The sequence below is a fragment of the Dromiciops gliroides genome, chromosome 4 (genome assembly GCF_019393635.1).
Source record: "Dromiciops gliroides isolate mDroGli1 chromosome 4, mDroGli1.pri, whole genome shotgun sequence".
NCBI lineage: Eukaryota > Metazoa > Chordata > Mammalia > Microbiotheria > Microbiotheriidae > Dromiciops > Dromiciops gliroides.
Window position 1 is genome coordinate 103150886 of NC_057864.1, and position 16120 is coordinate 103167005.

The 16120-nt window shown below is 38.6% G+C and overlaps 1 protein-coding gene across 3 annotated transcripts in view; it reads left to right on the forward strand.

The window, feature by feature from the left end:
- Positions 1–1348: 1348 nt before the first annotated feature.
- MDM4 (MDM4 regulator of p53) overlaps positions 1349–16120 on the forward strand; it is a 36231-nt gene continuing 21459 nt past the window's right edge. For all 3 annotated transcript variants that reach the window (XR_006356440.1, XM_044005363.1, XM_044005364.1), the window contains exons 1-3: positions 1349–1504; positions 10831–10940; positions 13576–13650. Coding sequence is in view for 2 of the 3 variants with exons in the window: in XM_044005363.1 (XP_043861298.1) it covers positions 10863–10940; positions 13576–13650 (153 nt within the window). In the remaining variant the exon portion in view is untranslated. The remainder of the gene's footprint in view (positions 1505–10830; positions 10941–13575; positions 13651–16120) is intronic.

The following is a 16120-nucleotide window of genomic DNA, read 5'->3' on the forward strand; positions in this document are numbered from 1 at the left end:
AGTTTTATTGTATTTTAGTTCCAAATGCTTTCTTTCCCTCCCTCCACTTCCCAATCCATTGAGAAGGAAAGAATGACAAAGCCTATTACAGATATAAAGTCATGCAAAACAAAATTTCGAATTAGTCATGTTCTGAAACCACAGTACTAACAAATGGCATTTTCTATTTTTGTCAACTCTGAGATCTAGTAGGTTAAAAGTGGACCCTGAGAGTTGTTTTAATTTGCATCTCTTATTATTAGTGATGTGGAATATCTTCTCACATTGTTGTTAGCTTAGACTTCTTTACTTGAAAACCTCCTGCTTATATTCCTTGGCCATTTACTTCTTGGGGAATAGCTGCTGTTCTTACTTGTATATGTGCATACATTTCCTGTATTACTGGATACCAAGCCTTTATCAAAGAAATTGTCTGCAAAGATCTTTTTTCAGGTAACTATTTCCATTCTAAGTTCAATGATTTTGTTTGTGCAAAAACTTAACAATTTTAGGTAATTAAAATAATTCATTTCATCACCTGTGATCATAGCTATCTGTTCTTTGGTCAAGAACTCTTCTTTGTCCACAGCTGTGAAAGGCATCTCCATCTTTATACCTCTAACTTTTAAAGTTATTATTACTTCTAGATTACATATCCATTCGGGGTTTATAGGTGCCAGGCATTATCATATTTCTTTCAGATTGCTAATTTTTCTAAGCAGGTTTTGTTGAATAGTGAGTCCTTACCTCAGTAGTTTGTGTCCTTGTTTTTCTGTTTGGTTGCTTCTGAATGTTGTGTAACTAATCTGTTCCATTGATAGTTCCAAATTAATTTCTTACAAAAAAAAGTTTTAAAATTTATTTAACATGTTGGTTAATATATAATATATAATAATTATATTATTATATTGAATATAAGCATAATTTAAATTATTTTAATTGACTATGGTTTGTAGTGTAGTTAGCGATCAGGTCCTGCTAGCTGCCCCCTTGACCTTCTTGAGCTTTTGTTCCTTGAAAAATTGTTATAATTTTGTCTACTTATGTAAAACATTCCTTTGTATTCAATCTTCTGCCTCTACGTTGTTTTCTGGACAACAGAATCTGAGGGACTGTTTCATTTTCTCTTTTTATGCCTAGCACAGTGGCAGTGACACAGAAGACACGGTAAAAAGGTTTGATCTATTGAATTGAATTGACTTTGTTCGCTAGATGGACAGAGGAGGGTAGAGCTCAGAGCTCGGAGGACTTTGGGTCTACTCTATGGTAGAGAGACAGACAGTAAGGCTAAAAGAGGGAGGCCAGTCTAGCAGTTTCCACAGTTCTACTCTATGGCTCCTGGCTTCCTCCAGGAGAGGAAGCCGTGCGGAAGCCATGTTTGGAGGGGAAAGAGAGGAAGTGGCGTCCTCTTCCCTCGCCCAAGAAAGATGGAGTGGAGGCCGCAGGACCTCTAACTGAACCCCCGACGCCCAGGAGGGGCAGGGGCCTGTCCAGTTGGGACAACTGCCCATGGAGCTACTGTAGGGTGAGTGACCTCTTAGCGTCCACCTAGCTCCTCTGGCGTGTAAGCGAGGGGAGGGCGAGACTGGCTGCGGGAGGGCGAGGACGAGGCAGAGGGGGAGGGGAAGAAGTTATTGCTCCAGAGCCTTGGGGGAAGTGGCGGCGCAGGCGCACTGAGGCTGGGAGGGAGGGCGCCCAGGCAGGACCGACGCCGGCTTGTGGAGGGACGGTCGGAGAGAGGGAGGGACTCTGGGAGGGCGGGGCATGGGAGAACCACGTGAGACTGGGCGGAGAAATAGTTTGGGCCGCTGGCCAGAGAGTCTAGTGGGTCTTAGGTGTTGGCGCTCTATTTGGGAAGGAAGGAAATAAGCATTTAAACTCCTACTGTGTGTCCGACACTGTGCTAAGCGGTTTACGATTATTATCTTGTTTGATACTCAAAACAGCCTGGGGAGGTAGGTGGTATTAATAATAATGGTATAATGACACCATTTTACAATTAAGGAAACTGAGGCAGACAGGTTAATCCGAATCATCCGCTAGTATCTGTGGCTGGATTTGAACCCAGGTTTTACGGACTCCAGGCTCGGCACTCAGCGCCCTATCCAGTGCACGTTGAAGATACATGGCTTGTAATTGGGAGGTAATCGCAGAGAAAAGGCACAGACAGGAAAAGGGAAGATGGGGTTTGAGTTGAGTTTTGAAGGAAGCCACAAGGCGAAAGTGAGGGAGAGGCCAGGCTTGGGTCTAAGGCACAAACAAAGGTGTTCGATGAACGGAGGCCGCTGTGGTGTGGAGAGCTCTGCATTTGGAGTCAGCCCTGCGTTCAAATTTGACCTGCCATTCATTGGCTATCCTATTAAGGGTGTCAGGACTTCTCTAAGCTAATTAATTTATTCATCTGCTAGACCTTGGGGAACGCTAAGCCTCCAGTGACTTTTCAGTCTCAGATGAGCAATATACATATGTATGTATACAGGAAACAAAATGCCGATAGGGATAGCTCAAAGAATCAGGAACAGCCTCTTTCTGGAACAAGGAGGCACTTGAACTGGTTTTTGAAGGAAACCAGAGACTCCAAGAGTTGAAAGATGAGGCATGGGCGTTAGTCAGTGCCAAGAAATATAGATGGGAGATATCTGGTCAAATCCCAGTTTAGGATAACTCTGATTCTCCAGTTGCTCCCCTCCTAACCTTCTGCCGGTGAAGTTAGCTGTAGGAACTCTGGCAAATGAGCTGATTGGGAACACTGCTGACTTGTTCTTTAATCTCACTCTGGTCCTCACAGCAGCCAGGTAATCCTTGTAGCCGAATTCATTTCCTTCTCACTGAAGTGCTCAGTGGAGGACCTCTTTTCTGAGAAAATTCGGGCCAATCCTTGTGAACTTTCAGTACATCTCTTCAAAACATCTTGACACCATCCCCAACCCTCTTCTTGTGCACTTGATTCCTTTCCCTCCTGTCTTCTCCAGGTTATTGCTTTCTCAACCTACTTTCTCTCTTAAGCTTCAGTTTTTCACTATATACTGCTTGCTTTCCTTGTGCCTCCAAATATCTCCATCTCCCTTTTTCTTAAAACAACTTCACTAGCCTCTACTATCACTCCAAGCTCTTGCGCTCACACACTTGTACACTGCTAGTAATGGTATCAGTGGCCCAAAGTTAAGCACATAATTCCAAATTGCTTTCCAAAATGACTGGACCAATTCATGGCTCCATCAACAGTGCATCAGTGTACCTGTTTTCCTGAAGTCCCTTCAGCAATTGTTATTTTTCTTTTTTTGCCATCTTTTCCAACCTGCCAAGTATGAAGTGAGATTTCAGAGTTGTATTGATTTGTATTTGTCTAATAGTAATTTGGAACATTTTTCCTTGTGATTGGGTATAGCTTGAAAACTGCTTGTTGCTGTCCATGATCATTTAATTTGAGGAATGGTGTTCTTAAGCCTTTATCAGACAAACTTGTTACAAAGATTTTTTTCCAAGTTATCTTATTCCCCTTTGTCAAAAACCTTTTTAATTTTACATAATCAAATTGACCATTTTGTCTGTGAATTTTTTCTATCTCGTTTGCTCATAACTAATCCACCTTGCCTTTAAATGTAAGAAGAGATTCGTTTTTTCTGCTCCTCTAAGAGGTCTAGGATGGTGCCTTTTAGAAGCCACTAGGTGGCCCAGGAGAGCACTGAACCGTGTTCAAATTTGGCTGCAGGCACTAGCAGCTTGACCCTGGGCAAATCGCTTCACCTCTGTCTTCCTATTTCCTTCACTGGAATAACTGTAGGACATACCTCATAGGGTTGTTGTTGTTGTTGTTTTTTAGTGAGGCAATTGGGGTTAAGTGACTTGCCCAGGGTCACACAGCTAGTAAGTGTCAGGTGTCTGAGGCTGGATTTGAACTCAGGTCCTTCTGAATCCAGGGCCGGTGCTCTATCCACTGTGCCACCTAGCTGCCCCTTACCTCATAGGATTGTTGTGAGGATCAAATGACATAATATTTATAAAGCTCTTATTACAGTATGGAGAATATCGTGTTTAAGAAATGCTTACTCCATCCTTTTATGTCTAAGCTATGTATACATTTAGAGCTTATCTTAAAGTTTTGTGATGTGGTGTTCATACTGCTTTCCTGTTTTCTCAGCATTTTTTGTTAAACAGTAAGACCCCAGGTTGGGGTCTTTTGTTTATTGAGTGCTGTGGTACTATTTTTGCTCTTTTATGTTGTTTGTCTTATCTGTTCGACTGGGGGGGGGGGGTTGTTTTTTTCTTTCCTTTGGTGTCTTTCCCTCCTTTAGATACCTTGTCTTTCCCATGATGTTCTCATAATTGTATCACCTTCACATGGATCTTCTCCTTATCTACTTGATCTAATCTGGCTGCTTTTTTTCTTTTTGTAGTCTTTCCATTTTCATCTTCAAAGGCCCCTGGGATAACTTTGCTTGACTGGATATCTCGCCAGGCTTTCTATAGATTGGTTTTACCCTTCGCTATTTCTTTCTGTTTTATGAGATGACACTGCTCATAACTGTACATCATCCTTTTAAGATTTTTCAAATGAGTTCATATTCTAACAGTGTTAACAGCTTTTGGTAACAGTCTCTCCGGGATGTAAGTCAAATATATTCTGAAAAAGGTGCTTTCTGAACTCTTGGTCTTGTAGCAATTAATATACATTGCTTTTAACTTCCAGATAAAATTATTATAGTTGGTGTCAGTGTCATTTTTATTGTACATTTCTCTTTTTCATTTTCAATAGCTTTTAAAAAATGGGTTTAAATTTTCTTGTAAGTTGTGGTATGATTGTGATGGAATACTACTGTGCTGTAAGAAATGCTGAGCAGGTTGATTTTAGAAAAAGAAGAAAGACTTGGTTGAAATAATGAAGAGTAAAATGAGCAGAACCAAGACAGCACTGTATATAGTAACAGCAATATTGTTTGAAGAGTAGCTGTGAATGACTAAGCTATTTTGCATATATTACCATTCAAATCAATTACAAAAGACTTAGGAAGGAAGATGCTATTCACCCCCAGAGAAAGAACATATGGAAGCATGTATTATATAGTTGTGTGTGTGTGTGTGTGGGGGGCTTCTCTAGTTCAGGGTGGGAGGGAGAGTTGTCAAGATGATCAAATAAAATTTCAAAACAGAACCCCTCCTCCCTCCCAAGATCATTCAAGAGGAATGAAGACCTGACAATAGAAGTAACCATGTTCAATGACTCACTGATAGTAGATATCAGGGAAGGTATAAAATAGAAAGATATATGTTAGCTAAAATATTCACCACCATGATGCAAGAGAACCAGTGCAGAATTTAGGTTGAGGTATTCCTTTTTGGATTATGAAGTCTTCCAGATACTTGTGTTTGTGAGCGACACTACTGATTGCATTGAGCCCCAGTATATTGCAGAGCCTTCTAGAAGAGATCTGTGATTGATCAAAGGAGTTTGACCTGTCTAGCCACATAACAAAGACCAAATCAATGAAGAATGTTTATTGCCTAGATTTCATCATGCATCTGGGTGGACACTGTAGAGCTTGTCCAATAGTTTGTATATCTGGAGCAGAAGACAGATGGCTGCCAAGCTGGTCCCAGAGTTGAAAAGAAGAAAAAGACCATGCTGAATTGCTTTTCAGATACCACAAAGCACTTTTACAGACTCTCAAGCCTCCAACAACAGCAGGCACCCATCTTTTCTTTTTTTTTTTCTTTTTGGTGGGGGATGAGAGTTAAATGACTTGCCCAGGGTCACACAGCGAGTGGCAAGTGTCTGAGGTCGGATTTGAACTCAGGTCCTCCTGAATCCAGGGCCGGTGCTTTAGCCACTGCACCACCTAGCTGCCCCAGGGGCCCATCTTTTCAGTGCAAACGTTTTTAACCAATGTTGTAGCAAGACCTAGAACACTGTTGCCTTTGAAGAATGGAAGATAAGCATCATACAGGGCAGTGGAAAGGCACATGGTAGGTGTGAGGCTGTAACATAAAACCAACAAGGAAGAATAGGAATAAAAGATGTCACCAACAAACTATGAAAGAAGATGGGCTGGTCACATGGGAGAATGCATCTGTATACACAGCATTTGGGAGAACATAGATGAGAGTTGGGCAGACATGGATGGTTTTCAATCTGCATTGTTGGAGAGAACTCTTTAAATTATGAGATCACAGATCCATTTGAGTATTTGAGCACAACTGGTCTGATTAGCTCCCCTACTCAGTAAATATGAGTTTCCCTTTTTCCTCCAGGATAAAATTTTGTTTGTTATTTAAAGCTCTTGACAGTCTTCCCCCAACCTCTCTTTCCAGCCTTATTATTATATATTACTTCCTTTCCTGCATTTTACAGTTCAGCCAAAGTGGCCTTTTCTCTGTTCCTTACACATGACATTTCATCTACTTTCTTTGTGCTTTTGCACTGGCTTTCCCAATTCCTGGAACATGCTTCCTCTTCCTTTGCTTCATAGACTCCCTCGCTTTCTTCAAGATGCCCCTGAACTAAATTACTTTGTACATAAAGCCTTTCCTCATTCCCCTAACTGTTAACGTGTTCCTTCCTGACTACCTTGTACTTATTCTGAGAAGGGAGGCTTGATTTTTTTTATTTTCTGTGGGTTGTAAAGGGCCTTTTGCAAGCACCAAGACAAATGGCAACCTAGAGAACTTTGTAAAATGTGCGTTTGTTGCATCACACTGTTTAAAAGTAGGAAAGAATATTAATTTCCTAAATTGTTTGAGAATTATGCCACATCTATTTTTATGAGAGAGAAAGCTATCCAAAATTGGGGTGGGGGGGGTCATAGATACGACCAAAACCATTTCAACTGATTGGCTAGGCACAGCCAGTAACTGGAGGGAAAATGTTAGGGGACGGGGGTTCTAACCTCACTTCAATAAATATAATCCCAGAATGCCTCAATGTAATTATTTAAGATAATGTATAGAAAGTCCTTTAGCTTTCTAATTGGAAACTAGTATTAACATTGTGTTAAGACTGGCTTTTCTCTTTCTCTCTCTCTCTCTTTTGGTGGGGCAGTGTGGGTTAAGTGACTTGCCCAGGGTCACACAGCTAGTAAGTGTCAAGTGTCTGAGGTCAGATTTGAACTCAGGTCCTCCTGACTCCAGGGCTGGTGCTTTATCCACTGCTTCACCTAGCTGCCCCACCAAGACTGACATTTTAAGAAAGAAGGCTTCTCTGCTGTTGTGGTGAGAGTTTTGGTGACTGTCCTTATTAGCATCATAAGAAGCATAGATTTAGAGCTAGTAGGGAGGTTAAGTGGTTTAGGATCACATCTATAGTAAGAAGCAGAACTGCCATTTGAAGATGGATCCTCTTATTCCAACTCCAGGGCTCTTTCTGTTATTCCCTGCTAATAAGGCAGGCAAGCTGGCTATTGTGTTTTTAGTTTAAAATAGATGAATTATGGTCAGTTACAGGGAACTTCTTAAGACAGTGCCCTTAATGGGGCCAGCCTGATTCCCATTGCCTTACTAGCCTCTGCCCCAAACTTCATTGCTCAACCCCTTATGACCCTGTATCCTCTAATACCCCAACTATGGTACCTTGTAGTTAGGTTTCAGATGCATTCTCAATGGAGGCAGGCACCTGGGAGGCAGATGGACCAGGTGCTGTTTCTGATTTACAGATAAGGAAAATTGATGCTCCCAAGTACTGATGTGCCTAGTAAGTGTTGACATTTATTCTAAGGAATGGGATCCAGATTTTTTTTTTAATTTTAGAGCTTTTGTTTATTAATAAGATGACTGCTGGTACTTACATCATCTACCATTCAGTCTTAGGGTTTAGCTGGATGAAACCTCAACTGTGTTTTTCTCTTTTTTTCTCCCTTTTTCCCTTCCTTGCTCTCTGGAAATAGCACGTTGCACTTAATTTTTTTTTTTTTAAAACGGGTTTACTCCTTGATACTCCAGAGAACTAAATATAGGTCAGACAGGGGCCAGAATCATTACTGATGGCTGAGGGACTTGGGAGTGGTTTCCTGGATTCAGGTCAATTCAGCAAGCATTTTTCGTAAAGTGCCTACTATCCATGTTAGGGGATGGAGGTGTACAGATTGAAAAGGAAACAAATCCTGTCAGTCATCAAGGACTCCCTAGCTCAGCTCAAGCTTTCAATGGGAGGCCTTGTCTCCTTCCTCTAAGTATTTGTGCTCTACCCATTTCCTTCAAAATTACTTTTGTATTTACTTATCTTTGCAGTTAGGTTCCCCCTTCCTGTAGAATGTCTTTTGTTATTCTTTTATTTGGGCTTGGGGCAGCTAGGTGGTGCAGTGGATAAAGCACCGACCTTGGATTCAGGAGGACCTGAGTTCAAATCCAGCCTCAGACACTTGACACTTAACTAGCTGTGTGACCCTGGGCAAGTCACTTAACCCTCATTGCCCTGCAAAAACAAAACAAACAAAACAAAACCAAAAAACCCCCATTATTTGGGCTCAGTATTTATGAGAGATGTTGTGAATGAAGAATTGATAAGACTTGGTGGTGGATTGGATATGGAGTAGGGGCCTGAGAGTGAGCTAGGATGACATTGAAATTTTCAGCCTAGATGACTGGGAAGATGGGGCTCTTGATAGTAATAGAAAAGTTTGGAATGGGGAAAATATAGTGAGTTCATTTTGAGCTTTAAGATGTGTACAATTAGAGATGTCCAGTAGGCATTTAGAGATAGATATCAATAAATTGGTTAGGGCTAGATAAATAGATCTGAGAATTAACTGCATAAGAGATGATCATCGAATCCATGGGAGCTGCACCAAGCAAAATAGTATAGTAGAGGAAAAAAGAGGGCTCGTGACAAAGTTGTGGGGGATGAAGATCTAGCAAAGGAGACTTGAGAAGTGCTCATACAAATAGGAGAACCAAGAGAGAATATATCTTAAAGACCTAAAGAGAAAGTAGACAGAAGAAGGTAATCAACAGTGTTAAAGGCTATAGATACATCAAGAAGAATGAGGATTGAGGAAAAGCCACTGGATTGACAATTAAGACATTGTTAGATTTCTGTTGAATGATGAAGTCAGAAGACATTGTAGAGTAGGAAGAAAGAAAAGAGGTACCTATTGTAGAACAGTTTTCTCAAGAAGTTTATCCACAAAAGATAGAGCTATGGAAAGATCAAGGATGGAAGGATCAATTGAGGATTGTTTGAGGATGGGGGAGACAATGGGCATATTTGTAGTAAGGAACCAGTACACAGGGAGAGAATGAAGATAAGTGAGAGAGTAGAGATATGTGTGGAGATTCTTTTCACAAAGATTTTGTAGAAATGAGGAGGTAGTAGTGTTTTCTTGATTGCTTTTTTTTGGGTGGTAATATTCTCCTCTTTCAGATGTATTTGGACTAGATCCCTTGATGTTTCCAGCACAAATCTCCTTTTGTTGAGTACTTCCATTGTTTATCTTGATCAAAAGCCAACCAGAGTGTGTAGACTGACTGCCCTTTGTGATTAAATTGCATCCTCCAGCTAGGCTATACCATTTTGGACTCTTCACTCTACCACATCACTGAACTCCAGTCAAGTGCCAGATTTTGTAGATTCTTTTCTTGACCTGTCATATTTTCTTCACCTATACTATCACCTCCCTAACTCAGACCCTTATCACTTCTTTCCTTCATGGTACAGCTAAATTGGTCCATGTGCTACTTTCAAAACTCATATTTTATGTCTTATATTCCTTTGCACTGGTTCTCTATGGTACCTGCAATACAATTCCTGCTCACCTCCACTTCAGAAACCACCTCCCATGCCAAGCTTTTTCCTATTCCCCCAAATTATTAGTGTTTACTCTTTACTTAATTTATATTTATTTTCTTATTTATATTGTATTGTGTGGCAGTTAAACAGTAATATATGGCAGTGAATTTGTGTTTTATTTATCATCTGAAGAAATAAATGTGCTTTTTGCACACAAATCATTTATCTTTGATGTTTTCATCACAAAATCATCTTAAGGATCATTTCTATTTTGCATAGTTGGTATGAAGTGTAGTTCATTTAAAACAGCAATCGTCAATACTAGCCACTTCTTGATTTTTCTCTGATATCTTTTCTAACCTTTTAATGTATTTTCCCTGCTGACTCTCACAATATATCCTTGTTAGATTAGTACCTTTGTCAGACTGTGAACATAAGGCAAACTCATTAAGGTAAACTATCTACTTCTAAGGTAGAGCATTTTACTCCTATAAAAATAAAGATTTGGAAGTAGTGGGAATTAAGCAAAAATGAATCATCTCTGGATTTTTTCATGCCATTTCTCTTCATGATAAGTCAAGAGTTGTGAGTACTTCAGTCTTGATTGACTCATTTATGTTGTGACTGGATTCCACATTGTTCTTAAAGGTGACTAAGCTGTTACTAACTTTTGACTCACATTTCCAATGCCCTGGTTTAAGGACTTGTCCTAACTTGTCTCTGGAGATTTCTCTCTAAGTGCTACTGCAACACTTTAGCATTCTTATCAAAGTAACTCCTACTGAAGGGTGTTCTGGAGTTTAGAGAGGAAGAGCCAAGAGAAGGGAGAAGGTCAGGGAAGAAGGAATGATTTGTAAGTTGGACTTAAAGGTAAAAATAGTTTAGTTTTAAAATGTTGTGTGGAGGTTGGACTATATGTGAACCTGTTTTTTGCTTCAGGCAAAATCACCTGAGGTAGGGGTATTACTTGTTGGCATGAGGCGGAAGGTCATTCAGACAGGACATAATAGACCAACTGCTTATGTTGAGATTGCCTTTATTTTACATATCTTGAAAAATGGATGGAATTAACCTTTTTTTTAAATTTAAGAAGTCTAAAATGCTTTGGGTAATGTTCTTTTCTTTTTTTTTAGTTAAGCCCACAGGTCGCAACTTCACTGCCAAAATGTCACTGTCTTCTCCTACTGCACATTGTTCAGCATCTGAAAATGCGTGTAGGATTTCGCCAGGACAAGTCCATCAGGTAACCTGCCTTTGCATATTTCTCTTTCTCTATCTTTGAAGAAAACATTTAACTCATGTATGGGATCTGAACAACTACTTGCTGATTTAATTTTCAGACAGTAACATTCCCTGAGGAAGGAACTGCTTCAGAAACAGGTTTTGTGGAGGCCATGACCAGTTTTTCTGGGCTCTTGTAACCTTGAGTTGACTACTGAGTACAAGGATTTTGAATACTAAAGAAGGAAATAATTTGAAAGTTAATGTTTTTCTGAGTGTGAGGATTGTGCTGATACGTAATGCATTCTTCTGTGGCTTATTCAGAAATTGGTTGTCCAGCATTGTTACTTTCTTCCATCAGCAGCTTAGGGTCCAACTCCTTTTTTGTTCATTAGTACCTCTGTGATGGAAGACTCAGCTCTTAATGACAGTAGTGTTGGAAGGACATTAATCATTCTTTTTAATATTGTAATTAAAGTTGAATGAAAACTCGATTGGGATTTATTATTAGGGCTATGTCTTCATATTCTACTGTAAGAGAAATTTATACTTTGAAGGCACAGAAGTCAGTGGCAAAATTAGGGTTGTACTGATTAGTCCTTCAGATTGGTTGAGCATAGATCTATAGTGTGTCATAGCACCCTACTACTTCCATTCTCTAACCATTTTCCTAGATATTGTCTTTTTCCTCTTCCATACCTTACTGTAATAAATCTAGATTAGTTACAATTTAACAAGGAAAAGAAATTCAGATAACATCTTTAAGTGACATTTTTGGGGGATAAAGGCTTGAATTTTTGCTTAGGAAAATTACCACCTAGCTTGGACAAATTAAACACTTGAAAACTTACGGGTTTACTATTTCACAATTTGAATCTGGTATTTAGGGACATTATGATAGTAATCAAGTTTATCTGTTTAAACAAATGTGGTTACTTTCACTTTTTTACCTGAGAGTATATTTCCCAGTGACAGAAGGGACTGGAGGAAGAATTTCTGTCTTCTCTGTTATAGCCTTCAGCAACTATGTCCATTCATTTAAAAAAGATAAAACAAAGCATTAGGCTAGTTGGGGAGAGTGTAGGAAAGCTGTCTTAATCAACACTGACTGCTGAGAACTAATGGTAGAAACTATACAATTTTTTTTTGTTCCAGACCTGGAGTTTTATAGCACTTGATCAGGGCATACTTAGAAAATTAGTGAACTCACAGATTGTACTGTGCAGATGTGAAAGTTAAAAAAAATTCAAAAGTACATTTAATCTAATATCTTTTACTGACTTAATGACATTAGAGAAAATTTGGACATTTTGGATCAGCAAAACACTGGTAGGTAACACTGAAAAGTGATTCTAATCTTGAGCACTTATTGTCCTGTCCTAAGCACTACGTTGAAGTGGAGGCAACTTGGTGTAAACAGCGATGGATTTGGAATCTAAAAAAAAGTCTAACTGCTTTTGAATGTCTTTTCTGAGCCTTGCTTTCTTTTTTTTTCTTTTCTTTTTTTTTTTAGTGAGGCAATTGGGGTTAAGTGACTTGCCCAGGTTCACACAGCTAGTAAGTGTTAAGTGTCTGAGGCTGTATTTGAACTCAGGTCCTCCTGACTCCAGGGCTGGTGCTCTATCCACTGTGCCACCTAGCTGCCCCTACTTTCTTTATTTGTAAATGTTAGATTTATACCACCAATTTCGTGGGGTTGTTGTGAAGATTAAATGAAGTCATGGGTATAAAATACTATATAATGAACTGTTATTAAATCAACATTATATTCAGTGGCTCAACCAAAAACATCCCTTACTGGTATTTTTAATATTTAACTCAGTTTGGAAAATGTTTTGTGACTTAATTTAAAAAAATGGTTAATTTATTTTTTGGATCATATCTATGATTTCATTGGTATTGGAAGCTTCCCCAGCTATTCTCAATTGGTACCTGCTTTGCAGTTTAATCTTAGAGATGGTTCTGAGGGCACTAGGAAATTAAGGACCTTGTCATAGCCATCTAGTCAGTGTGTATCAGAGGCAAGATTTGAACCTGTTTTCCTCAGACTGTTTGGCTTTCTATCTCCTGTGTCACACTGCTCCCCTACCTTAATTGTGAGTCTCCAGTTGGCTGGCAGTCCTTTTCTTCTTGTGAAGGTTTTGCAAGAGACTTGTTTCTCAGAAGTGTTGAGTGCATAAAATGTACTTAAATGACTAAAGTTAACTTTTAAATACATGATTAAGTGGCTTAATAGATGCACATTAAAAGTAATGTTATAGGGGCAGCTAGGTGGCGCAGTGGATAGAGCTCCGGCCCAGGATTCAGGAGGACTTGAGTTCAAATCTGACCTCGGACACTTGACACTTGCTAGCTGTGTGACCCTGGGCAAGTCACTTAACCCCAATTGCCTCACCCCCCAAAAAAACCAAAGAAACAAAAGTAATGTTATATTTTGAGAATATAAATTGCTAATGGGAAGATATTAGGATAAATGAATTTTATGTCCTGGAGGGCACTGAATAAATATTGGTTGTTAAGATAATGGTCTGTGTGCAAGAAGACCACCAGTGTTTCTTAGGCATTTAGAGAGATTCATGTATTTGTGTATGTCTTTTAGGATCTATGTGAAATTTTAGCTAAAATGTAAATGGCAGATTATATTTGTGTTATATTAGGTACGACCAAAACCGCAACTGCTGAAGATTTTGCAGGCAGCAGGTGCACAAGGTGAAATGTTCACAATGAAAGAGGTAAGCATTTAGTACACAAGGTGTACATTAACTTTTAGAGAAAAATACAAGTCAACTAATTCTCTAATACATTTCAAGAGTACTTCAACATTGGAAGCCTGGGAATGAATTAGTATCTAATTCTGTTAGCAGCTCACTGTACATTTAGATAATCTAGATTACTGTGTAACATATTTTCAGGACACATCATGGGAAAGGGAGAAGATTTAAACCAAGTTCTACTTTTGAGACACTAGAGTAGCAACTTCTGCTGTCTTTTAAACACTTAAGTTCAAGTTGTGTTTGATTATAAATTTTTTTCTCTAGAGTTCTTTTTGAAGTGTGTTGTCAGCTAAATGTAAGATTCACTGTGAATTCATTTATTTTAAGATTAAAATGCAAAGTGTGTACAAGATTAAAAAATGACACTGTCACTGATTTACAGGGTATCCTGCCAGCCAGGAATTAAATGCAGTAGTTTTTCATTATAAATGTGTCAGATATTCCTGCAGAACCCTGTGACTTATTTTAAACACTTATGCATTTAAATAACTTATTTAGCTTCAAATTTTTTTTTTTGCAAAACCAAATTGAATACTTTTAAGTGGTTGAGGGGGCTTAGTGTTAAAATGGTAATCAGTATTAGCAGCCCACACATAGCATAGTAAAGATCTTCCATTGAATGGGAAAAAAATATTATGTGTGTGTTTAATTTATTGAAATATTTTGTTTTAATACAGCAAACAGTTCCAAACAAACTGTCTTATAGAGCACATTCTTGGAGAAAGTTAATTTACTTATAGAGGAATGTGTTATTTAACTTTGACAGGATGCTCTTGTATTTGGCCAAAGTTTTATTGCTTCTCCATTATACTCATTGTGTATGCTTTTCTTTTGGTTCTGTTGACTTCATTTAATGTATCCTTATTGTAGGTCTTCCCAGGTTCCTCTAAATGCTTCATTATTCCTGATGTTGCAATAATAATCTATTAATTTGTAAAATATTTCCCAAGTTAAGGGACTTTCTGTTATCACAGATAATGCTATTGTGATCATGTATGTACATAGGGGTCTTACCTTTCTGTAACTTACATTCCTTGGGATGATCTCAGAAAAGAAATCTCTTGAAGAGTATGAACAAATTAGCAACTTTAATTGTATAATTCTAGATTATTTTCCAGGGGAATCGAGCCAATTCAAAGATAGATGTACTGTCAGTGAATTAGCAAGCATGATTTTCAACAATGAGTTTTTTGTTCTTTGAGTATCTTTGCTAGCTTGATAGTTGGGAGGTAGGGTAGGGTATTGATGCTTCAGGATTGTTTTAGTATATGTTTCTTTTTTTGGGGGGGGGGTTGGTGAGGCAATTGGGGTTAAGTGACTTGCCCAGGGTAACAGCTAGTAAGTGTTAAGTGTCTGAGGCTGGATTTGAACTCAGGTCCTCTTGAATCCAGGGCCGGTGCTCTATCCACTGCGCCACCTAGCTGCCCCCGGTATATGTTTCTTTTAATAGGAATTTTGAAAAAATTTTAAGTGGGTTTTTTTTTTTTCAAATGAAGAGAGAAAAATTGCTAGTATTTGACTGTTGACTAGGGAGTGGCTATTAGTCATACATTTGTGTCTTGCCCTCTAGTTTTTAGCAATCAGATTTTTATTAGAATTTTTTTAATGCAGTTTTCCCCAAGTTTGTATTTTTTCTTCTGATATTATTTGGATCGATTTTTATTTGTACAGAAGCTTTTTAGTTTTATATAATGATTAGGCCTTAGTTCATCTCCTGCACAAACCAGCTGTGTAACTGTGAACAAGTCCCTTTATCTCTTCATGTTCTCATTAAGAAAATGATCATAATACCACCTGTAGTACCTTAGGATGAACTAAGGCCTTTGTGACTCAAAACCACCTATCTTTCTCTAAGGCCATCTCTCTGTCTAGAAAGCCACATTGCTTGGACCTCAGTTCCTATTCTTTGCAATAAGGTTAATATTCCTCGACCTATCTGATACAGAGGATTGTTGTCAGAATCAAAATAACTGAGGAGAAAGTCTTTTGAAAAGTATACATTTCTGTGACAATATTATTAGACACTGCACCACCTAGCTCTCCCTGTACCACCAGCTGCCCCACTTATAGATTCTTCCCAAGTAACAAAAAAGTTCAGTTAAGCAAAATGAATCAATACATTGACCATGTCAGACAATGTAAACCTCATTCTATAAGAGGCATTTGTCATTTCTCTCAAGTCAAGATTAAAAAAAAATTTTTTTATAACTGTTTGATCATAGTTAATGTACTTGTGTATTTTTCTTCCAATTTGTTATTCAGGTGAAATTCTGTGAAACAGACTGAATTTTTTGAATAATTGGATGCTGAACTCAAATATACTCATTTGCTAAATATTTTTGTGATTGAAGGAATACTGTTATTTAAAGGAAGATGGTTCCATTAAAATAATCTCCATGTGATCAAGATATAGTTTGTCTTCCCTAAG